The sequence below is a fragment of the Brugia malayi genome (assembly GCF_000002995.4).
Source record: "Brugia malayi strain FR3 genome assembly, contig: Bm_v4_Chr4_scaffold_001, whole genome shotgun sequence".
Lineage (NCBI taxonomy): Eukaryota > Metazoa > Nematoda > Chromadorea > Rhabditida > Onchocercidae > Brugia > Brugia malayi.
The window spans coordinates 9,565,806-9,592,827 of NW_025062478.1; the positions used below are offsets into that span (position 1 = coordinate 9,565,806).

Consider the following 27,022-nt stretch of genomic DNA (forward strand, 5'->3'; position numbering starts at 1 on the left):
CTTTCGATACGTAAACAATTCAGTTATTACTTCTTGCATGTATAATATTTAATTATTACTTTGGACACGTATAAATAGTATTTGAAAATAATTCAGCAATTGCTTTCAACACGTGTACGATTCAGTTTTTACTTTTGGTACGTATACGATTCAGTTTTTACTTTTGGTACGTATACGATTCAGTTTTTACTTTTGGTACGTATACGATTCAGTTTTTACTTTTGGTACGTATACGATTCAGTTTTTACTTTTGGTACGTATACGATTCAGTTTTTACTTTTGGTACGTATACGATTCAGCAATTGTTTCCAACACGTATACTAATCAATTATTACTTTTGACACGTAAATGACGGTATTTGAAAATAATAACAACGTGATCGTTACATATATATCTATTTGATAATATAAAGTATTCAACATTTTGTATTCTTTTTATTTCTAATCTTAGTTTATTATTTTAACTAAAAGTAGAAATAAATGAAATTTTATTGGAAATAAATTGAAACTAAAATCAAAATTTTTAAATTACAAAAATAGGACAAAGCTAATTTAAAGCGCTAAGTTAACAATTTATCAATTATTTTGTTGCATTTGATTTATTTGTAGTTTCATTTCTTTTTAAATTATTTGACGGTAATAATGGTATCATTTTCATTTCTTTTAAATTATTATTCCGTTGTTCTGAAAATAATATATTTAATAACATTTGACAATTTTACATTTTTTTTTTTTACTTATTTAACATCTAATATCCTTTAATACTTTTTATTTAATTTTTAAATGCTATTTTTTATTAAATTTAAACAGTATATTAAATTAATATTAGAATACATATTTCAGAATTAATTATATTTTACAAAAAAAGATAAATTTTTATTTTAGTTCTACTTAAATATGCACCAAAAAGAAGAAAAAATTTTTGATATTTTAATAAATTGTAATTTAAAAAGAAATTAGTATTCAATTAAAAAATATTTATCAAAAATATAACTTAACGAATATCAATTTCATCCACAACTGGCGTCTTTGTCTTCATTTCACGTTCCGCTCGTTGTACTGTTTTATATACGTCAGTGTAATGCTTTTGTACTGCCTTTAATTTAGGATAAAATTTAAAAATAATTACTTTTCAGATGTTTACAAAAGTAATTTAATATAATATTATAAAATTTTCACCAATTATTTTCGTTTTTTTTTTTTTTCTTTTTTGAATTTGCATGAAAAGATTGAAAAAGAAAGGAAAAAAAAAGTTAAATATAAATTAAAAAAATTTTTTTCGTGAATATTTCTTAATTACAGACAATAAAATTTTTGTTTCTTTAATTTGTTTCATTAATTTTTTTATTTGAAAATAATTTAAACATAAATTAGTCAATGATATCTGAAATAAATAAATTAATTAATTAAAATCTCTTTAATTAAATAATTAAAAAAACTATTTCAAGATTAATCAAGATTGATGCTAATTATTAAAATAATATTAAAACATAATTTTATACTTTAATAACATTACTAATGGCAAAATAATAATGAGTTAAATGATAAGTATGATAACAGAATCTATTTCCATTATATTATATGTTAGCTAATTAATGGATTAATATTCATAAATACAACAATAAAAGAAATTTAATTTAATTTTTTTTTAAATACTTCTTCAAATTTAATTCGATCATCACTTGTACTAGTGGTTGTTTCATTGAAAATATCACCAAGTGATAATGTTACAGTTTTTTTGAATGTTTCTGCTGCATCACCCGGTGTTTCCGGATCAGACTGATAGAAATGACCATATTTCCGATTATAAACTCTGATAATTAAAATATTTAAAATTAAAATCTGATAAATAAAAAAATTTTTTTTCTTTTTAAAGAAAAAAAATTTTTGATTTCTATTAAAAGCTAATTGAATAAATGTAAAATAAATTCTAGATTAATCAACCGAAGATTAATTGCTGAAAAATGAAATTTTTTTCAATACAAAAAATATGTGGTGATAAAATGATAGCATACTGATATGTATCCAAGATATTTGCAACATTAAGAAATGCTCTACGTGCACGTGTTAACGCATTTCCGTGTAGCATAAACCAGTTATACGTGAAGATAGACGTTGTTAAAGCCATCAAACTACCCGTTGCTTCATCATAGATATACATCAAATTACTCATAAAACTTAATATTACACCTTTTTTTTTTCTTTTTAAAGCAAAAATAAAAATAATTAATTTATTCAAATTAATTTATTTATTTAATTAGAATTTTCTTATGTAATTAACTTTTTAACAAAAAAAAAACTAACTAACTAATTAATTAATTAACTCTAACTTTGTACTTTAACTAACATTCATTTTTCATTTAAACAATCGAATTCATTTTACTTTTATTTCTTTATTTATTTATTTATTATTAACTTTCAAAAAAAAAAAATTAACTAACTAACCAGCTAACTAATTAAACTTAACTAATCCATTAATTAACTAATTTACTAACTAATACATCTAATTTCATCCATTTACGTGTATCATTACGCTTATATTTTATTCTTATTTACTTCAATTTATTTATTTTTTCCGTATAACAATTTTTTTTTAGACACGTAACGTATACGTGTTTGTAGTACTTTTTCTTTTAGAAAAAAAAGATTGAAAAAAAAGAAATGGATTTAACCAAGAAAGTCCAACGGTGAAAAGAATACAAAGCGTAGCATTGAAACGTGAAAAACGTTGAGATTTCGTTGATTTAATACTATCCGATGAGTTCATTGCACTTTTTGACTAAAAAATTAAATAAATAAATTAATTAATTAAAATAAATAAATAAATAAACAACAATCTTAGATTAAAATAAACAAAATTTAATTTTTATTTCATTCACCAAATTGATTGTTTTTTAAAAATACTATTTTTAAAATGTTGAAAAGAATGAAAAAAAAAAAAAAAAACGAAGTATTTAATGCGATCAAATAATAATTATTAATTGCAAACGTAAACGTGAAAAATTACTAAATAAAATTTTTATAAAAAAAGAAAAAATAAACAACCAATTATCCATCCTTTGTTAAAATTACTAAGAATTATATAATTTAAATTTAATCAAAAATTGATAATTAAGGATTATACAATTTAAATTTTACCAAAAATTTCAAAAGTTAAATTTGAAATCAAAAAAAAAAAAAATAAAATTAGATGAAATTAATAAAAAATTTTCATTCATGTAAGAATTCATACGTAAAAGAACACGTATTCGACGTTTTATCACTGCAACTGTTAAATTATAAACTATTAAATGAATTATTTTCAATTCAATTTGCATTTTGTACTGTTTTTAATTTCATTGCGTTTATTATTTACAATAAAAAAGAAACGAAAAATTTGTTTATTTTATTTATTTTATAAATTATTAAAAAAAAAAAAACTAATTCGTATGCAAAAAGAAATTTCTAAGTAATTAGAAATTTTATCATTTCTGTATTCTTTTCTCCTTGTTGTTATCAGTCAATTGCATTTCTCTGTTATTTTATCAATAAAACTTTTTTATCATTAATTTATCAATTCAAAATTGAGCAGAGAGTGCTCAATTTTCTTATCACTATTCCTTCATTACTTCTTTTGATAATTGAAATTATTTCGATGATTATTGCATAATATATTTTTTTTTAACTTTTATCCTATTTTAAATTTTTTTTTAAAAAAGAATGATATAAATATTTATTATTTAGAAAATAAATCACATTATCAATTTTGACTTCTATTCAATTCATATATTTAAATTATCAAATTTAATTTCATATTTTTTAATTCACGCATAATCTTTTTTTAATATAAAAATTTTGATAAAATTGAATTATTAATCTTTAAATATAACTCTTAAAATAAACCATTAAAATCATACTATTAATCTTCACAGTTAATTTTGTTAATTTAAACTATAATATATTTTTATTTCCCTATTTTCCCACAATATTTAATTTTAACATTTTATTTTGACTATTTGATTAAAAAAAAAAACGTTTAATTATTTCAATTAAATTTCTATCTCTTTAAAAATTAAAATACTAATTAAATTTATCATTAACAATCAATTTTAAAAATTTATGCAAAAAAAAGAAAAAAAAAAGACAAATTTACTTCATTATCTATTTTTAGATGCATTTCAGTTTAATAAATTTTATCTCTTCTACTATCAGTGATATTTTTATAGCTAATATAATTTTACCAAATAATAAATTCAAAATAATCACTGACAAGTAATCAAGAAAGTTTAAATGAGAGAAAGTAAAAGTTTACATTTACTAATATTACTTCTCTTCCTCTCTTCACTTTTTCAAAAACAGTAGAAAAACTTGTTTTTCTTTTTTATACAAGAAAAAAAACCTGTTATTTTAATTATTTTTTTCCTTCAAAAAGAAAAGAAAAAGAAATTTTATATGAAAATTGAAACTTTAATATTTGTTATTCGATTATATTATCACTTTTTTAAAGTTAAACTATTCTATCGATTTGAACTTTTTTTTTTCCAAAAATTTGATGATTAAATTTAAATAATATGCTTTATAAGTAAATGTGATTTAAATAAATAACAACAAAAGACTAAAGATGAAAAATGTGAGTTAAACAAATTTAATTCATAATGAATCTAATTATTTTAATTAATTTATAATTATTTTTACTGACAAAAATTATTGAAAGGATTTAGCTTTAGCTAAATTAATAAATATTTAACTTAAAAGTGTAAACAATGAATAGTACTTAAAATGTAGCAAACAAACATTTTAGTATGATTCAAGAATTAAATAACTAGTGATAAATTGTAATAAAATGTAGTTTCAATCAACAATTCATTATAATTAATTATTCAATAAACACTTTTACATTTGCAAAACTATTTGTTAATAAAATTTTGTAACATTTTTATTAAATAATAAATTCAAAAAAAAATAATAAATAAAAAACTGTAACCTAAAAATATATAAAAATTAATATTTTTAACATCAATAATTTTATTAAATATTGATTTGATTACAAATTTTTTGCATCATTTTTCATTTTAATTCTATTTTCCATTTTTAATTTAATTTTTCTTTCTATTTTATTTGCCATTTTATTATCACATATTGATATTAAATTAATTATTTATTGTTGTGGTTGATTAAATAAATATCATTTGTTTATATTGAATGCATTGCTATCGTCAGATGACAAAAACAGATGATTTCTTCTCTTACATTACAACCATGGAATAGAAAAGAATACTTTAAAATTTGTTAAAACAAAAAAAAAAATGTATACATACTTGTTTACATATATGTATTCAAATATGTGTGGGCGTATTGACGCGTAGGTCTGCCACCAAAATGTGTGGGCGTATTGACGCGTAGGTGGTGTCACCGAAATGTGTGGGCGTAGATGTGTGACTATTGGCGTATGATTGGGTATGCTGCTTTGACGTGTGAAATGTATGTGTGGGCGTACTAACGCGTAGGTGTGTCACCAAAATGTGTGGGCGTAGATGTGTGACTATTGGCGTATGATTGGGTATGCTGCTTTGACGTGTGAAATGTATGTGTGGGCGTACTAACGCGTAGGTGTGTCACCAAAATGTGTGGGCGTAGATGTGTGACTATTGGCGTATGATTGGGTATGCTGCTTTGACGTGTGAAATGTATGTGTGGGCGTACTAACGCGTAGGTGTGTCACCAAAATGTGTGGGCGTAGATGTGTGACTATTGGTGTATGGGTGAGTATGTTTTGTTGTGCAAAATGAATGAGTGCTACACAGTTAATTGTTTATTTTTCAAAATCTATCAATCAAATTTGAAAATAAATGTTTGAAGCGAAATTTTAAATTAATGTAAGTTTCAGATTACATTTTGCGATAAATTTCAAATTGTTTTTTTTTTCTTTCTTTCTTTCTTTTCTTTTCTATTTGCTCTATTTATTGGGTCGATTTTATGGTGATTTATAATGTCTGATCAAAGGACGGTAAGTAGTTTACAAAAAAATTTAACAAATTGATTTTTTTAATAAAAAATAAAAATAAAAAAGAACAAAATAAATTAGAGAAAGGGTGAGAGAGAGGAAGAGAGAGAAAGAAAGTGCAGGTGGTATATTTTCTCATATATGTATTTTTTTGAATTGATTGTTTATCTATTTAATATTTTTTTAGATTTTTTTTTATTTTAAATTTTAAAAAATAATTCTTGAAATTTTTATTTTAATTTAAAAAAAAAATTGAGTGAGTTAATTTATAGGTTATTGGTTTCTTCATACTTTTTCTCACTGTTTATTTTTTGGAATCAATTGGTGGTTTCTTTATGGCAAGGTTAGTATTAAAAGTGAAATTTATTTAAAACCAAAACAAAAAGTTAAAATAACTTAGAAATTAATAAATTTGAAATTTGATAAAATAAATTTTCCATTGGTTACAGTGTAGTGGTATCAATTGAAAAACAATTTCAAATATCAAGTCGTATGTCTGGTTTAATGGTTTCTGCCGGTGATTTTGGTTATATACCATCGGTGGTTTTCGTTAGCTATTTTGGTAGCAAGGTATTTTTTTTCAATAAAGTTTTCTTTAATTTTAAAAAGTATTTTTTCTGTTTTTTTTTTCTAAATTAGTAATTTAATTTTTTATTTTAAAAGTTAACGATTTTTACAACTTTAATAGAATTTTTCATTAATCTTAAAAATAATCTGATTTTTTTAAAAATTGTACTTAATGCAATTATTTATTTGCAATTATTTGAATTGATTTTTAAATTTTTTTTTTTTCAAAACACAATTATGTGATTTGTTGATATGTACGGAAAAAATAATAATACGAATCTTGAAAAATGAATTATTAATTAAATATTTTAAGTGTTTTTTTTTTAAATCCTATTTTACTCAGTGCTTTATTCAACACCGTAATTATTTATTACTTTGTTGCCATTTAAAAAAATATATATTTTTTGCTAGCAAACAAAGAGAAATTTAAAATAATCAAAAGTTACTCTAAAATGAATGCACTTTGAATAAGTAAATAATTTATTTCATTTGTTTACTTTCTTACCTCTAAGATATAAGAAGTAATTAAATTGAAATTTGCTAAAAAATATTCTATTATTTATTGCATTTGCAATTAAATATGCTAATTATATAACGCTAAACAATCAAATTAAATCAGAAATAAAAATTTGAGAAAAAAAATTGAATTTCTAAATTATTTTTTTCAGATAAAAGATAAAATATTAGAATGGAACAATTACTAAAACACTTAAATATATGAGTTAAGCTTTAATTAAGAAGTTTTTTTTTTTTTTTTTTTTTTTTTTTTGTAAATTTAAAATTTGAATATTTTTTTAATTCAGGGAAATCGAGCTAGATGGATTGGTGCTGGTAGTTTAATGATTGCATTTGCTAATATTCTCATTAGCATGTCTAATTTTCTTTTTCCAATGCAAAATACTCAACTTAATTCAAAATTTATTGGTAAGATTAATTTCCATAATATCTTTATAATGAATAATTGTAATTAAAAAAAATTGAATAAGAATTGAAATTAAATAAATAAAATTTTAGCATTTTCTTTTTCATATTTTACATACCATTCATAGAAGAATGATAAAAGTAAGTAAGTAAATAAGTATACTGTAAAATGTTTACGTACTTATACGTATTACAGTAATTTCCATCTTACTTTATTACTTTCATTTTTTTTTTTTTTTTTTTTGTTTTTGTTCCTTTTTTCAGAAACAAAATTAATATCTGAACAAAGTAATCGAATTGATGAGATACAAGCAAGCACATTTTTAAATCATGCAAAAACTTTTTCAAATGTTGAATTAATTCCGGTAATAATGTTTATCACTTTTTTTATTTTTGTTTATTTATTTATTTTTGGTATAGATTACGTTTTTAATAATTATTTAAATAATTTATGTATCACTTAAACAAACTTATTATATTAAGATAAATTTTAATTTAGAAAAATTCTATGAGAGTATAACTCTCTTGTTTTAATTTCTTTTTATTTTTTCCAAATAGTTTCTTTTTTTTGAATGAATTATTTGATTTAATTTTATTACTAATTAGCGATTAATTTAATTAATTATTAAGTATTGCTTTGAAATATGAAATACTATTTTTTAATTCGTTTAAATTGACCAACTAGAAGTAAGATGAAATTATCATTTTGTTAAAAATTTTTTGAATGAATTTTGTTAATAATTAATATCGTTTACTTAATCTTAAATATTTTTTCTACATCTCTTAGAAAACACTTAATTTAAAACATAATCAATGATAATCAATAAATAGATATTAAATTAAATATTTTTTTTTAAAAAAAAAAAAGTAAAAAGTAATTTTAATTTGTTTCAGTTAGATGAAGCTTTGAAAACGTATGCGTTAAATACTACGTTACGTCAATTTGCTAATGAAAAACTTTCATTATGTTTTCATCAAAATAATTCCAATCAATTATGTGCTATATTTTTTGTTAGTTTTTAAATTTTAAAATTTGCAAAATCTAGGCTATTTATTAATAATTTTTAAATTTCGATATATATATATATTAATTTCAAATTTAAATTTGATAATTAAAATTTAAATTTTTATTAATTTTAGAATTTCTTGGAGCAATTAAATCAGCCTAATATGACGGAAATTTCGAATCTACGCATTTTGACTGCTTCACCATTTTCATTTTGCAATACAATGTTCAATGCACTTAGACGAGAAGTATGAATTTTATAAAATTTGAAATTAAATTATTCAATGTTAAAAACTAGAAGAATTATTTGATATTGTGAAAATAATTAATTATATATGCAAAAGATATTTTTCAATCATTAATTTCTAATTTATTTTCTCCATTCTTATTATAACTGATAATCTATGATAAAATATTGTTCAATTTTTCTTATCACTGTTTTATCAATTGTATTTTCATATTCTTTTTATTCAATCAGTAAAAAAATTCATTATCAGTTTCATTCTCATATTCGTCTATTCTATCTGCAAAAAACAGAATGAAAAAAAAAAGAAGAAAAAAACTGAAATGAAATTGAATAGTTGCAAATTTTGCAAAAATGTTGAAAAGATAAGATCGAAAAGTTAAACTTTTTGAAATATCAAAAAAAAAAAAAAAAAAATGATTCAAATATAATTTTATTATTCATTTAAAAATTTATTTAACAATCATTTATAAATAACTTTGAAGAATATAAAAAGTAATATTACTTATAGAAACAATTTGTCTCTGTCAATTCTATATTTTTTCTCCTTTTTTGTTTTTTTTGTTTTTTTAATGAAAATGATTTTTAAATAAACAAAATGTAAACAACATTATTATTTTTTAGCTTATTGCTAAACAAATAAAATGAATAATGATTAGTCCTCAAGTACTTCAGTATTTTTTTTAAAAAAATTTATTTTTTATTTTTTAATATTTATTAACTAATTATTTTTTATTTTTATAGATTAATAAATTTAATTGTTCAAATGGATTATCAAATATTGGACCATTTATTATGATATTTGCTGGCTTACTTATCCTTGGCGTTGGCCGAACAATGCCTTATTCACTTGGCCTTCCATTAATTGATGATAATGTGAAACGACAAAACTTGCCACTTTATTTTGGTTTCTATCAAAAAGATTATTTGTTAATTAAAGAAATGAAAAATGATTAATAATAATAATAACAATAATAATAATGTAAATAATAATAGTAATGATACTGGCAATAATAATAGTAATAATGGTAACAATTAATAATAATGTAAATAATAATAGTAATAATGCTGATACGATGATAATAGTGATATGAATTATAAAAATAATGATAATAATATAAATTTAATGGTGATAATACTGATACTAATAAAAATAATAATAGTAATATGAATTATGAAAATAATAATAGTACTAACGGTAACAATTAATAATAATAATGTAAATAATAACAGTAATTATATTGATACTAATAAAAATAATAGCAGTGATATAAATAATAATAATAATAATAAGCAATAACAACAATGATAACAAAAATAATAATAAACAGTAGTAGTAATAATACTAAACAATGTCCATAATAACAATAAATAATAGCAATGATAATAATAAATAACAATAATAATAATAATAGTTTTGTTTTTGAAAATCTAATTTAGATAAAAAAAATGTAAATTTTGACATTAAAATTATTCACAAAATAATTAAATTTATAATAAATTTATAAAATAACTGAAAAATTTTGTGTATTTATTTATTTAATCTAATTTTTTTTTCATTTTTTTCGAATATTTTAGCTGGGATGTTTTTTATTCGTATTCTTGGCCCATTTCTTGGCTTTTTAATTGGTAGTGTTGTTAATAATTACTATTACAGTTTTAATGGTAAGCACAATTGTTGATAAATTATTTTATGATACAGTATAAAATGCTACGTTTTTTTTTCTTTTTTACAAATTGCATTTTATTGATATCAAATTAATGAATGTAATTTAAACATAAAAATTTTAGTAATAAAAATATTGTCATTGATTAAAAGTTTATTAGAAATTACAAATAATTAATTAAAAATTTATTATCATTTAATTAAATGATTTATCTGCAATGATTTTCTAATACAAATTATAGATTTTGTATGCAAATGTTTCACTTTTGATTTTATTCAATGATTACTTTAAAAAAAAAAAAAAAAAAGGAAATCAATTTTTTAAATTATTTGAATTTTTAAACGATACTGTTCGTATTTTATTTTCTTGCATGAATTTTAAAATTACAATTTTTATGAATTCCCTTTCATGAAAGAATACTATTTTCTTTTCTTTTTTTAAATTATTTCTTTTCACAAAATTGTAAAATTTAATTTTACTCAGTTCAAATTCGATTAAATTATCAAACGCTAATTATTTCAAACAATTTCACACTTATCAAAAATTTTAAATAATAATTCGTTAGCGATCTTTGTCACAATGTCAACGACAATGTCATCACTCATTAGACTGCGATTGGTGAAATTGTAATTTTCACTTCTAAATGTTTTTGTTTTCCTTACTGAAAACGAATAATGTTTGTAGTCCGCCTTCCTTAAATTTCAAAAAAAAGAAAAAGTTTTCAGTGCCAGCTGGGCTAACATCGCGTGATCCATCATGGATTGGTCGTTGGTGGGCTGGTTTTCTTGGTATTGGTATTACGATGCTTTTTCCATCGTTAGCTTTGTACCTCTATCCAACCTGTGTCAATTATAAATCTAATAATTTCAATGACAAATGCTACGTATGTTACAATTATTTTAATTTTTTAAATTTTTTGAAAATTAAAATATAGCTAGTAATTAAATGATTTGTATATGAGATATTAAAATATAATACTCATATAATTAGATTAAAATTTAAATTATTTTTGCAAATTTATATTACATTATTAGAGGATAGAAAACAAAATTGATCATAATCAAAATTAATTACTAATTAACAAAATTAATCAGTAATTATTTTTTGTTACTATTTTTTTTTTTGCCTATGAAAATATTTATTAAATTTTACAATATGTTAAAGAATGACGCAAAGAATAATTTGGACAATAATGGACCCTCAGAAATTCACTCATTAGTCAATGAAAGGTAATCTCATTTTAATTATTTTAATATTAAATTGTTTCATTTCAATTAAATTTTATTATAATTATTTTAATATTAAATTTTAATCATTTTAAAATACTAATTTTGATTAATTGAAATGGGTTTCTTCAAATTTATCGTATATAAATAAATTTTAGACTTACCGTAGAAGAAAAGACGCGCGATAAAGGTTTGGCGCTAATTGACCGATATGCTACAAGAAATGAAGAAGGTAATACCATTGTGCCAACATCTGCAAAAGCAAAATTAATTGGTAAGAATTATCATTGATAATTGATAATTTATCTGATAAATTCATTGCTTTTCTTATCATTTTTATCACTAAAATTGTATATTTGTTAAAAATTACAAAAATCGTTTCATTTAGTTTATTTTAATAAATATTTAAATCAAATATTTTTTGTAAAAAAAAGTTAAAATAAAATTTTAATTTATTAATATTTCTTCATTTATCATTTATTATCATTTTATCATTAGAATTTTGATATTGCAGCGCGGAAAAGATTATTTGAATGCTTGAAAATCATCAAAAATATATTTACTTAATTTTTAAAGATTTTGAAAAAAGAAAATAACGAAATATGTAATTTTTTTTTTTTATTTTAACTGTAATTTTTAATTTTCATAGTTAATTTATTAACAATTTGATTAACGATTTGAAATAATAATTTAATTATTTTACTGATAAAATTTGATAAGATAAGGCGTGAAATTTTCTATTTGAATATCTTTAAATAATAAAATATATCGAATATTTATTCTTTTCCTTCTTTTATTTTTTGTAAACAAAAAATTTAGTTGAAAAAAAAAAATTCGAATAAAATTATTTCAGCTTAATAAACTTTTTTTTTCTTTTATTATTTGATTTATTTAATTTAATTTTTTTATAGATTTTATTTCAACTGTAAAAACAATAATGAAATCACCGATTTATGTATTTTCAATGATTGGTCGCATAATGGATGTTTTTGCATTTAAAGGATTTTTCATCTTTCTTCCAAAATATTTAGCAATACAATTTGGTTTGCCACAACATAAAATTAATCTTTTTTTAGGTTTGTTTTTTATTAATAAAATGAAAAAAAAAAAAACTTTTTTAATAAAAATTTGAACAATTTTTCATTTTTTTTCTTTTGCTTTTTTATTTGAAAAACTTTTTTTTTATTTTTATAATTTATTTCCTCTTTTTTTGTCATTTATTATTTATTATTCGTTATTTTTATTTATTATTTGTTAAATTTAAAATTTCGACAATATTTGTGAAAAAACCGAAATTTTTCTTTTTTGAAGTATAAACAAAAAAATTAGAAGAATTGATCAAAATTATTTATTAATATTAAATTAAAAAATAAAAATAAAATTAAATAATTAAGCAATTGATTAATTATATTATTGTAATTCATTTAAATTTAAATAATTTCTTATCATCAAAGTGAATTTGAAGAAATAGCAAAATTATATTATAGGATTAGCAAGTTTACCAGGATTAGCAATTGGCTTATTTATTGGTGGTTTAATTATGCGAAAATTTAAATTACAAGGTAACATTTACAAAAAAGCGAAAAAAATTTTTTTTTTTTTTTAATAAATAAATTTGTTTTTCTTAAATTATTCATCATTTTATTTGTTAGAGTTTTGTTTTTTTTTTTTTTCAATAAAATAATTTAAACAACAAAAATTTTTATTGAACTTTTTACTAGTAAAGAATTTTTAAATTTTTTGATAGAATATTTTAAAATTAGATATAATTAATAATTATAAATTAATATTAATCAATTTTTTATTTTTTTTTCAGGTAGAAAAGCAGCAATATATATTCTTCTTTGCTCATTAATTGCTGCTATGTTTTCACTTCAAAATGCAATGATTGGTTGTAAATCAGTGCTTAGTTTAATTGGTAATAAAGCTAGGTAATTAACTAATTAATTAAATAAAATTTCATGTGTAAATTTAGTTTTTTAATAAATTTAATTTCTTTTCAAAAATTTGATTTTCTTTTTTTATAATGCATCTATTAATTGAAATTTCTTTTTTTTAATATCTCTTTTTCAAAAAAAAATGATTTTTATCCTCCGTTTTTTTAAAAAATAAAAATTCTTTTTTGTGTATTATTAAACAAATATTTAAACTTTATTAATTATCGGTGATTAATTAATTAATTTAGATTAATTAATCATAATTTCACGACAACATGTAATAATGATTGTAATTGCATTGATATGCCATTGTATCCAGTTTGTAATCAACAAGGTGAAGCATTTTACTCACCTTGTCACGCTGGTTGTCACCTAGATCAAAGTTTTGCTCATCCATCAGTTCATAAAGTATTGTTTATTTATTTATTTATTTTTGATTTTATAATAAAATAAATTAGAGATAGTTTTTTTTCTTTTCATTCAATATGAATTATAATTTAAGATATAATTAAACTTTAATAAAAGTAAAAAAGTTTAAAACTGATGAAAAAAATAGGAAAAAATTTCGAAAAAAAAAAACAAAATTTTAGTGAAAATTTAAAATTTAATAAGAATTTTGATCAGATTTTTTGTAAAAACTTTAATTATTATTTTGTAGCGAATTGATTTACATTAACGATTGATTTCTATGAAAGCGATAAAATATTTGAAATGGATTTAATAGTGAATGCTTAAATTTCTTAAATTTATTAAATTTCGTAAAAAGGATTAAAGTCTTATGCAAAATTTTTTCACATTATCTGTTTGAATTATTTAAATTTGTTACAACTTAATTATTGTTAATTAATTATTATTTATAATTATTAGTGTTATTATTATCTTTTCTTATCAATTAAATTTTGCGAAAAATTTCAAATAGAAAATCACAAATTTTTTCTAATTTTGTCAGTTTACAGTTAATTGATAATAAATTATTCATACATTAATCCTAAGTGATAATAACAGTTTAATATTTTTTAATATATTCAATTTTTCTTTTTTTATAATTTTAGATTTTCAAAAATTGTAGCTGTTCGAATAGCGTAAACAATGACGTGTCACGTGACTTTTGTGATCAAAAAATTTGTGAGCAAAAATTTATTTGGTATTTTATAAATTTAGCATTTTCGGGTATCTTTGGTGGAATGAGTATTATTCCATCAGTGCTAATTGTTCTTAGGTACGTTTATATTTCTTATTTAAATGATAATTTATTAAATTAATTAAAATAATTTTTGATACTGATAAAAATGATAAGATTAGAGTAATGTGAAAAAAAATTCATTTTATACTTTACTTTAAGTTTATTATTGTTTTAGTTCTATTATGCAAATTTTTTTTTTCTTTTTTTAATTACAAAGTATATTTTGATAAAATTTACTTCCTAATTTTATTTTAATTTTTTTTTTTTAGGAATAGGATGGTTTTTATGATGAGTAATTATACTTATTAATTAAATTTTTAACTTATTTAATTTTAATCAATTTGATTAATATCCTATCTATATTCATTGTAAAAAATATTAAGATCGGTGCCACCAGTGGATCGAAGTATTTCTCTTGGCTTTCAAGGATTTTTAGTCAGCTTAATTGGTTCGTCTAACTTTAAAATTTTTATTGTAAATGGAAATTAATCTAATTTATTTCAACATTATTATTCTAAATAATAATTAAAAATTAATTTCATTTCTTTCTATTATTATTATTCAAAATATAATTAAAAATTAATTTCATTTCTTTCTATTATTATTATTCAAATATAATTAAAATTAATTTCATTTCTTTCTATTATTATTATTCAAAATATAATTAAAAATTAATTTCATTTCTTTCTATTATTATTATTCAAAATATAATTAAAAATTAATTTCATTTTCTTTCAATACATTTTCCTCTTTTTCTGTTTTCATTATTGAAGTTTTTGAAATAATCAACGATGGCAAAGCTAAAAACAATAATAATAATTTAAACAAAAAATGTTACTATTGTTTTCCAATGAAAACACAATTTAAAAATTTTTTTTAAAGTGTTTTAAATTTCAATTTTCTCTCTCTTCCAGCAACACTACCATCATCAATTTTTTGGGGTTGGATTGTTGACAAAGCTTGCATCATGTGGAATAGCATTTGTGGACAACAATTTCGAGGTGCTTGTGAATTATATGACAGTAATAAATTACGTCTGATGACTCATTTAACTTATGGCTTAATGAGGTATGACTAATGGTTTCTCATTTTTTTTTTTAAAGTAATTTTTATGATTAGCTTTAAATGTTTTATTATTGTTTTATGTTAAATTATAAGATTGAAAAAAATGAAAAGAAAATGAAATGCTTATTTCAAAGCAATGGGAAAACTTTTTTGACTTGAATTTTTAATTTGAATATTAAAAGTAATTTGTTTGAAATAGGAAAAATTTTTGCATTCGAATTCTTTGTTCCAAGATTTAAGTAATTTTTTAAAGAATAATGTGATATATTTAAGTTTAAATTAAAAATTAACACTTTTCCAAATAAAAACTACTTTGTGTGAAATTTATAAAAATAAAATGATTCTATTATAACATAATTCAAAACATATGAAATAATTATAATTTCTTTTTAACAGAGTATATTAATGTAATTTTTTGAATTATTGATAAAATATACTTAAGTTTAAACTAAAATTTAATACTTTTTCAAAAAAAAAAAATAAATAAACTGATTTATATAATATTTTTAAAAGTGAAATAATTTTATTAAAATATAATTCAGAAAAATTTATAATTATTTATTTACAGATTGGTATCATCAATACCAGATATTGCTGTATGCTATTATGCAAAAAATCTTTTACTAATCGATCATGGATTAAATGAAGTCATTTAAATTTTATTTTTATTTTTTTATCAAATTGTTTTTAATATTGGAAAAATTTAAAAAATGGCTAATTTTAATTAATGTAATAAATTTATGTAAATGTAAATAAAATGAAAGGAAAAAATGGGAAATATTAATATATTATTATCATTAATTTGTGTGATTTTTGTGATTATTTAGTAAAAAATTTGCAAATCATAACTTAAATATTTTACATTTATTCATTTGAACTATTTATAATCTTTTTTTTCATTTTTATTTATTTATTTTTTTGCAAAACCTGAAAATATTCAAATTATTTAAATATTTGTATATTTTCACTTTTATTTTTTATTTATTTAATTTTTTGCAAAACCTAAAATTATTAAAATTATTTAAATATTTGTATATTACAATTTTATTATTACTATTAGTTGTTTAACTTAATTTTGCGTGCCTGAATGTTTATTTTTTTTCTTTTTTTGCTTATTATTTGACTAGTATTTAGGAAATTTTTTTTTCTCATTGATTTCCAAATAAATATTTAATGAAATAATTGTTACTTAAAATATTATGTGAAAATTAATTTTGTACAATGAATTTTTGCTTAATTTAAAGTGTAATTTAAAATTTTTATTTCAAACATTTTAATTTTTACTATTAATTTTTATTTCACTTACTTTTTTTTTGTTTCTTATAAAATAATTTAGCATTTTTTTGTGAAATTATTTCTTACAAATTAACTTACTAAATTAGAAAAAGCAAGTAAATTGGAATTAAATGATTTTACAAAAGAAAAAAAATTTATTTTATTATTTTTATTCAAAAAAAAGTGTCAAAGTATTCAAATTGATGTTTCTTTTTTTTTTTTTTTTTTTTGAACTAGAATTCTTAACAAAAAAAAAACTTTGAAATTTTTGGAAAAAGTCATTAATTGTGTTATAATTAGTGTTAATTCTGACCACAATATTATTTCTCATAAATTTTTCAAATTTAAAAATCTTTTTTAATGCGTTTTTTTTCATTTTTTTTTTTAATTTTATATGTTCTAATTACTATCTTTGCAATAAAAAAAATAGAAATTATAATTTTGTGTCAAAAAATGAAATTATTATTTTTGAAATAACAAAATTGCAATGTTATTTGTACTTTGACAATTCTTTCTATTAATTAATTATTGCAATGGTAATAAAATGAAAAAAAATTGCTTTAATTAAAATTTTTCATAGCAATTTTGTTTTTTTTTTTTAAATTTTAATAATTTTTTAAATTTTGGCAAATTTAAAAAATTTATTAAAAAAGCAATGAATGAAATATGTAATATAAATGAAATGTATAACAATAAATTGAATTTTATTGAATTTTGATTTAATAAAATTACTGGAAGTTTACGTATTGTATGCGTTAATTAATTTTTATTAATATTTATGTTTGATTAATTATTTTGTGAAATTTTTTATTTTGTATTTCAAAGTAATAAAGAATTATGCTAACATACGTGTTTAAACATATAAATATTCAATTTTTTTACTTATAAATAATTAATTATATTACTTATCTGTATAGTATTATTACTTTATTTAGAATAAATCGATTAATTTTTGATAATTTATTATTAATCAATCAATTTTTGTTAATTTATTATTATTTTTTGTATAAAAAAAAGCATGCAAAAATGGTTGATTAATAATAATTTTAATCAATTATAAAAATAAAATCACATATTAAAAATTCATAATAGTAATCAAATTTGTAAAATTGTAAATGATTATCAAATTATAATTGTATAATTATGATTTAATTAATATGTTTTCTTTTCTATTATATATATTTAACGATAATACAAATTCTATTAAACATATTTAAATTAGTTTTAATTAAGTATTTTTAGAATAGCACCAAAATCTTTTCATTTCCGTTCTAAATGCTAAAAATTTTCATTTCTTATTAATAAAATAATATTTGTTTTTTCTATTTTTGGAATTACTTTACATATGCAATTGTACACGTGGATTGACATACAGACACATGCACACAGACACATGCATACAGACACATGCATACAGACACATGCACACAGACACATGCACACAGACACATGCACACAGACACATGCATACAGACACATGCACACAGACACATGCACACAGACACATGCACACAGACACATGCATACAGACACATGCATACAGACACATGCACACAGACACATGCATACAGACACATGCATACAGACACATGCACACAGACACATGCATACAGACACATGCACACAGACACATGCATACAGACACATGCACACAGACACATGCATACAGACACATGCATACAGACACATGCACACAGACACATGCATACAGACACATGCATACAGACACATGCATACAGACACATGCATACAGACACATGCATACAGACACATGCACACAGACACATGCATACAGACACATGCATACAGACACATGCATACAGACACATGCATACAGACACATGCATACAGACACATGCATACAGACACATGCATACAGACACATGCATACAGACACATGCATACAGACACATGCACACAGACACATGCATACAGACACATGCACACATGCACACAGACACATGCACACAGACACATGCATACAGACACATGCATACAGACACATGCACATAGACACATTCATACAGACAAATTCATAGAGACATACATGCACACACATGCATACAGACATGCACACATATGCATACACATACACACACACACACACACACACATACATAGCTGTATTTGCATATGCTTTTCATAAAATTTCAGTTTTATTTGATTTAGCTCTTATCGAATCACAAATGACCTTTCAAATTTTTCTTTTTTTCTGCACCAATCATCCAAAAACTTTTTTTGCTCTCAGGTAAACACTTAATGGTGACGACCTTGTGTGTTGCATTAATGCTCATTCAGGTGTAATTCGTTCTTTTTTAACAATACATACACATCTTTTCTCTCTCTCCCTCTCTCTCCCTCCCTCTCTCTCTCTCTTGTATTACAAATTTGTTTAATTACTTTAATTTATTTACCTGTATTTTTATTTTACAGATAACATTACTGATTACATAATATGTACGATTAAGTTATGATAATATTAAAATAGTATCATCTTATTGATTTGTAGTATTATCTTATTGACCACACATTTTATCACTGATTAACGATGATTAAAATGATAAGAAATCCAATGAGACATACGTAATCTTTGATAAACATTCATTAAAAGTGATTATTAAATTTCTGATTTTTATTACATTCTTTGAAATTAAAATTATTGGTTAAATCAGAATTTTATTGATAAAAATTTTAAATTATGTTTATTTTAACTAAAATCATTGATTAAATTACAGTTTTACTGACAAGAATTTAAATTATATTTGTTTCAACTAATCAATAATTATTGATCAAAATTATTGATTGATTGTTAATGAGAATATTACCTAATAAATTTGCAATCTTATCAGATTATTCTATTTTGTTTCACCATCTGATTATCAAATTTCTGATATTTGTTGCACTTTCTTTTTTTTTTTTTTAATTTTAGATATAAACAAATTATATAATAGTATTTTATGATTTAATTTATAACAAAATAATTTGAAAGAAAGAAATTTACTATTTTGATCATTTTATGTTCTCTATTTGATAAAAGGAAACAAATAATTCAATTATAGAAATTGCATTTGTTTTTCAAATTTGAAATTAAAATCATTGATTAAATCAAAATTTTATCCATTCATTGTGGATTTTTCATTTTCACTATATTTTATTATTAATTTGTTTTGTTTAATATAGCTTATTTTGAATATTAGATTTATCATTTAGCATTTATTATCATTTATGACAAAATGATAAATGATATAAAAGTGATATTTGATAAGAGTACTGATAAAATAGATCATTTATGATAATTTCATTCATTTTTCTTATGAATTTAAAAGATATAAACGAAAGAGCAAAAAAAAAGGAAAAGAAAATTTTTTTGCAATATTTGATCTTTCTGTTATATTTGAAAGATTTCATTTTACATTTAACTTTTTTCTATATGAAAAATTTATTCTTTCTTTTTTCTTTCGTCATTTTTTTTTTAAATTTATTCGATTAGTAAAGTTAATGTAATTTAATAATTTGAATGATTGAAAAATTTTAAGTTTTTTTTTATTAAATTAGATTTGCTAATTAAATTAAAAAAATAATTTAGTAATTGGAAAGATTTTAACTTTTCTTATTTGGAAAAAATTTGTTATTTAAACAAAACGTTTTAAAAAAGTTTTGATACTAATCATTAAGAAACATTTTTTTCAAATACTTTTTTTTTTTAAAAAGAAATAAACAATTTGATGTTTCTGTCGATTTCATTTTAAAACGACCGATCTCATTAATATTTCCTCCCAATTTTAAAATGCTAAAATGTCACTGATAAGATTGATTCTTCAAGTTATTTTATTGTTAAATGTTTATTTTAATTTTTTTAAAAAAAAATTGAATTTATTTTTTAAACAAATAAAAGCTAAATATTTTGTTTTTAACTGATACATTTAATCATTAAAATATCATCAATTTGACCTAATCATTGACCTTTCTTTTGCTATTTGTTAAATTACTACAAATTTGAAAAGAAATTAAAAAGTGAAAAATAATTAATCCAAAATTTTATGTGAATTTTTCAGTCGTTCTCCTTATTTATTTAGTTATTTATTTATTGTTTGTATTATAAAATATCTAAATTTAAAAAAAAAGAAAAAAGAAGCATATGAATTGTTCATTTCTAAAATTTTGTTTATCATTTTGCATTTAAAATTATGAATTGAATATAAACTATTAAAATTAATTAACATTGACTAATGCAAAAAAAAAGACGAAAAATGTGAAATAATATTAAAATATAATGATAAGATCAATGAATTGAATTGGTTTAAAAAAATAAAATTTTTTTTTAACTTTTAAATTTTATAAGTAATTCTTCGTTAGTTTATGCTAACTATGTAAACAATAAGTTGTAGTAAGCATTAACCAATCAATAAAACTTTCAATTTTGTTGTTCAAATTCCATCAATCATCTTTTATGTACACACATACACACCTACATACATACACATACACACACACAGATACACACAGACACACATACATACATCCAATTTTATCCATTGCATCTTAACTTAACTTAGAAAGTATACTCAATTCCTAACTTTTCATACTTATATACTTAAATACAGATATTATACTGTGTTTCGATATTTAAATTAAGTTTTTTAATTAATTAGTATAATTGAAAAGTTAAATTTATAATTGTAATTAATAGAAAAATATTTCAATTAAAAAAATATTTTAAATAAAATTAAGTACATTTTAACTATATCATTTTTGTAATTTTTTTTCTAAACATAAATAATTTTAATACTCTTTTTTAAAATTTTCATTTCCATAAAAAATAATTAATTGTAAAATGAAAAAGTAAAATTTAAAAAAAAAAAATGAACGATTAAAAAATGTTTAATGTAATAATAAAATTTATTTGTTAATATTTAATAAATTTTTTTAACAAATAGAAATAAAAAAAATTGCAATAATATTTGCTAATACAAAATTTAATAATAAAAATTAATAAAATTACTCTTTTCTTTTCCCCTCTCTCTTGCTTTCTCTCTCTCCCTCTCTCTCTCTCTCTTTCTATTTCTTTTCATTCTTCCAAATTGTTATTTTAATTACTATTTTTTTTCAATTTTGATAAATTTCATTCATTGCTAATTTTACTTCATTTAAATTAAATTACTAAAATTTATTCTCTTTGTATTTCTTTTTTTCCTTTCATTTATATTTCGTTAGCATTTTTTTTTTCAACAAGAAAATTTTAAATTTTAATTTTCTAATTTTAAATATTAACTAGCATTCATTTAAAAAAAAAAATAATTTAGAATGATCAATCATCAATTTATATATATTACTCAATCAGAAATTGATTAATTTTTGAAATTTTTCTTTTCTTTTTGATAAAAAAAAAAGAAAAGAAAAAATTTTTGAAAAATTTGTTTTCAGTTTTTTTTTCTTTCTTTTATTTTTTTTTGCTTTTTGGTGGAATTTACTGTTTGTTATGCGATTTTATCAATTTGTTTTATTCTTGCAATAAAATTTTGTATTTTAAAACGATTCATTTTTCATTTCTTTTATATTATCAAATTTTATTGCTGAAAATGCATTTTGCTTTTTTGTTTTGTTTTCTTTGTTTTGAATTTTTAGCTAAATTAATTGTTTTATTTATTTAAAATAATTTTTTTATTTATCTAAATTAAGTGTTTTATTTATTCAAATTATTTGTTTTATTTATCTACGCTAATAAAATTATTATTCCATTTCAAATTTAATGTGTTAAAGTATTAAATTTCTTTTTAAATTTTTTTTTTTAGCTGTGAGAGAGTAATAAGTATAATTAATGCTTCATTTATTAGCTTTTCAATTTAAGAATTTAACTTTTTTTTTTCACTTTAAGCAACTTTAAATCATAAATTAACATTTGATAACAAAATACTACAAATATTTGTCAACATTTCACGAATTTATTTACTTTTTGTTTGCAATAATAAACAAATGAATCATTTGAAATATTTATTATAAATTTTTTTACAGATTGAAATTATAGCTCTGATAAATGACAATATTTTATTTCGCATTTTTAAACCTTACTCAATTACTTTAAAATTGCCTTTTTTTAAAAAAAAACAAAAATTATTTTTTAAAAAATTTTAAAAATTACTTTTTAAAGTTACTGAAGGAAAGAAAAGAAAAAATACAATGTTACGTTTAATTGTTAAATAATTTTTTTTCAAATAATACATTCTGTCATTGTTTGAATAAGAAAGTTTTTTCTCTTTTTTTTTTTTGCAATTATCTGTGCCTCATTAAACATTTTATTAGCATAGATTTTAAATGTTAAAGAAAAGTAAATAAAACAAAATTTATAATTGATACTAAAATTATCACTATCAGTACAACAAATGATAAGTAAACAGTATAATCTTTGGTAATATTATCAGTATAATATGATTTTTACATGGATGATAAATAAAATAGTATATAATATTATTTTAATTACTTATATTACTTTTTATGTTGTATTATATTATTTTATTTATAATTTTACCTATTCAATAAGACAAAAACTATTAGCGAATAAGAAATACGTGAATATAACACGAAGAATCGTAGATATATAAACGTACGTAGAAACAAACGTTACGAGAAAAGAGTGATATTAACTGTTTGCATTGAAAAAAAAAAATTACTTATAGAGAAATATTAATTTAACAATAATAATTGACGCATAGTTATGTATTATTGGAAAGTAAAATAATTTATCTGTTCGAATGTATTTTATTACTTTCAAACGCTTAAACGTGTAAATAATTTTACGTATACTTACCTGAACATTTACATTTTATTATTATTGTTATTATCATTTACTATTGATTGTTATTGTCATTACCATTTGTTATTATTGTTATCATCATTTACTACTTATTATTAGTGTTATTATCAATTATTATTTATTATTATTGTTATTTCAGTTGTTATTTACTATTATTGTCATCGTTATTATTTATTATTGTTATTTATTATTATTATTTGTTATTACCGCCATTGCTATTACTATATTATTATGCTATTATATTATTATTATTGTAATTCTTGATTATTAGCATTTTTACTATTGCCATAACTATTAATTATTATTTCAATAATAATAATTAATGTTTATTATTATCACAAAAATAAACAAAAAAAAAAAACTCTAACAATGAAATATAATTTAAATCTATGATATTTTCCCCTGCAAAATCATTTTTAATTATATGCAAATATTATTGAATCAAATTAATTATTTTTGTAAATAATAACTTATTTTTGGAAAAAACTGATTTTAATAAAAAAAAAAAGGTTATGTGATTGCAAAATAAAAAAATGATAAAAACTTAATTTAAATAAAGTAATTAAAATAAAAACTTTTTCAAATTTTATTAATTGATAAATTTCATTAATTTCTAATTAATTAATTACTTTAGTATCATTCATTTTCTCTTACTTTGCAACTCTTTATACTTCACTTTCTCCTACCCATAATATTACCTAATATATTATAAATAAGGTAAGTACTGTTTGCAACTTACATGCATGCAAGCATGAATTTTGATTTTATTAAATATTTAATTTAAATTTGCTAACTTATATTCATTATGTATTTATACTAAAATTTACTTTTTAGATCCTAATATTAACAACAAAAAAGTGGCAATATTTAAAATTTCAATAATATTACTAAAAATGAAAGAAATAAATAATTTTACTTTTCCTATCAAAGTTTTTTTCTATTTTAAATTTTAATTTGAAAAAAAAGGAAAACTTTTGAAAGAGATTTATAAAAATTGAAAACAATTTTGAGCATTTAATATTTCTTTTATTTTTATTTTTCATTCCCTATTTTAATTAATTTTTTTTTTTGATTAACAAAATAAATGATAAATTCTGAATGGATCTCTTTCTTTCTTTCTTTTTTCTTATTAGCTTTTTCCATTAGCTTAAAAGCTTTATAGGATTACTTTTCATATCAATTAAATTAGAATGTAATTTTATACATATAAAAAAAAACGAAATTGTTGTTTTTTTTTTTCTTAAAATCAAAAAAGCATTTCTTTTTTTCATTATTTCTGTTTTTTTTGAAAACAAAATTTTTTTTTTTTGGTAATATAATCTAAAAGTAAAAAAAAATAAAGCAAAAAAAAAATTTTTAACAAACTTTATAAAAAAAAAAATATCAATTATTTAGCAAAACCATGGTGACAGTTGTAATTAATTCAAAATTTCAGTCTTTTAATTCTTATCATTTTTCCAATCTTTATTTTATCACTCTCACTCATCACTAATTGTATATTAAAATTTTATCATTTATAACAAATTAGTTTCAAAATGCTATAAATTGAAATAAATTTGATTTCATTTAATAAATTCCAATAAATATGTTTATGTTTTTTTTTTTTTGATTTTAATTTAATAAATTATTTAAAAAAAAAATTTTTTTTAATACATTAAAATGTATTCAAGCATAAATATTTTAACATATAATTATATGGCTTTTATGCATTTCATTTAAATTAATAAACAATTTAAAATAATATAAGGAATTTGTTTATTACTTTAAATATTCAAACGGTAGAATATGTAATATTGTGTAAACCTGTAATTACTTATAGGGATGTTACTTGTATTGCTTATATGTTCGTTCTTTAAAAAAACAAGAAAAGTAATAGTAAAGAAATTAATTTATTACTTTAAGTATTCAAATGATAGAGTATATATTATTATGTAAACCTGTAATTAGTTATGGGTATGTTACCTGTAGTTACTTATAGGTATGTTACCTGATTGCTTATATGTACGTTTTTTTTTTTTTTTTTTTTTTTTTTTTGGAAATAAAGAAAAGTAATAGTAAAGAAATTAATTTGTTACTTTAAATGCTCAAATGGTAGAATATACACTACTATGTAAACCTTTAATTACTTATGGGTATGTACCTTGGTAACATAATCTAAAAGTGAAAAAGAAAACGAAAGAAAAAATTTTAGCAATTACTTTAGCTATTACCTGTAATTATTTAAAGGTATGTTACCTATATTACTTATATGCATGTTTTTTCCTTAAAAAAAAAAGGAAAAAAAAAAAACGAAAGCGAAAAGTAATAGTAAAGAAATTAAAGTAATGTAAATTTTTTTTTTTTTTTTCTTTACTTTTTCAATAATATCACATCATTTGCTTTTCAAATAATTCATTTTATCCTTCATCAAGGTCAATTTTTCAAAAGATTTGAATGAAATGAATGAATGAATAAATGTCAAATAAAATTCGACGATATTATTTTTCTTTCCTTTTTTTTTTTTTGTCTCTTCTGTCATCTTTTTGTCACTACAAAAATATGTATTTTAGGACAAGGAGGAAAAAAAAAAAAGGTAATCAGGTCAATTTTGTGTCAACTTTCAATTCATACGAAGAATTCATATGAAATAAAAAAAAGAAAAAAACGAATGAATGAATATTTTTATTATAAAAATTTGTTATTTGAATTTTTTTTTTTTTTTTTTTACCACTCATTCAAATAATATTTTGTATGGAAATATTTTCAATGAAATTTTCCTTCTTTTGTTTTTTTCTCTCTCTCCCTCTCTCTCTCCCTGTATTTTTTTTTAATTTTGATAAATTATAAAATTTAGAAAATTCCAATTTATGGTATAACTAAAAGCGCACAAATATGTGTAATTATTTTTATTTGTTGGTCAATTGTTTTCTTCTTATTATTAAATAATTATTAGAAATTTCTTATAATTGTGATTTTAAAAAAAAAAAAAAAAATTTTAAAGCAAAATTTCATTTCACTTTTTTGCAATTATTGTTTTAGATGAAAAAAAAAATTGAAAGTGAAAGATGATATAGATTAATAGCTGACAACAATGATAATAATAATGATAAAAATAATAATAATAAACAAATAATAAAAACAATATAATAACAACAGTGA

At 19.8% G+C, this 27,022-nt stretch overlaps 2 protein-coding genes across 3 annotated transcripts; one reads left to right on the plus strand and one right to left on the minus strand.

The window, feature by feature from the left end:
* Positions 1-579: 579 nt before the first annotated feature.
* Positions 580-2,766, minus strand: Bm17789 (Uncharacterized protein; the record flags this gene model as incomplete). The annotated part of the gene is made up of 5 exons (XM_043082252.1): positions 580-683; positions 999-1,095; positions 1,656-1,812; positions 2,015-2,176; positions 2,672-2,766. The coding sequence occupies 5 exons, from the start codon at positions 2,764-2,766 to the stop codon at positions 580-582; spliced, it is 615 nt and encodes a 204-aa protein (XP_042938186.1).
* A 3,201-nt stretch (positions 2,767-5,967) lies between these two features.
* Positions 5,968-16,454, plus strand: Bm13372 (Uncharacterized protein; the record flags this gene model as incomplete). Of its 2 annotated transcripts, XM_043082253.1 has the most annotated exons (20): positions 5,968-5,985; positions 6,255-6,325; positions 6,432-6,552; positions 7,353-7,473; positions 7,735-7,835; positions 8,365-8,481; positions 8,611-8,724; positions 9,465-9,627; positions 10,299-10,385; positions 11,113-11,270; positions 11,552-11,616; positions 11,772-11,887; positions 12,525-12,689; positions 13,101-13,175; positions 13,430-13,544; positions 13,799-13,958; positions 14,603-14,769; positions 15,117-15,181; positions 15,648-15,801; positions 16,367-16,454. In XM_043082253.1, 20 exons carry the CDS (start codon positions 5,968-5,970, stop codon positions 16,452-16,454), a joined length of 2,241 nt encoding a protein of 746 aa, XP_042938187.1. The 2 variants fall into 2 exon arrangements, with proteins under 2 accessions (XP_042938187.1, XP_042938188.1); XM_043082254.1 differs by lacking the exon at positions 5,968-5,985 and having other exon boundaries at positions 6,318-6,325.
* Positions 16,455-27,022: the final 10,568 nt, after the last annotated feature.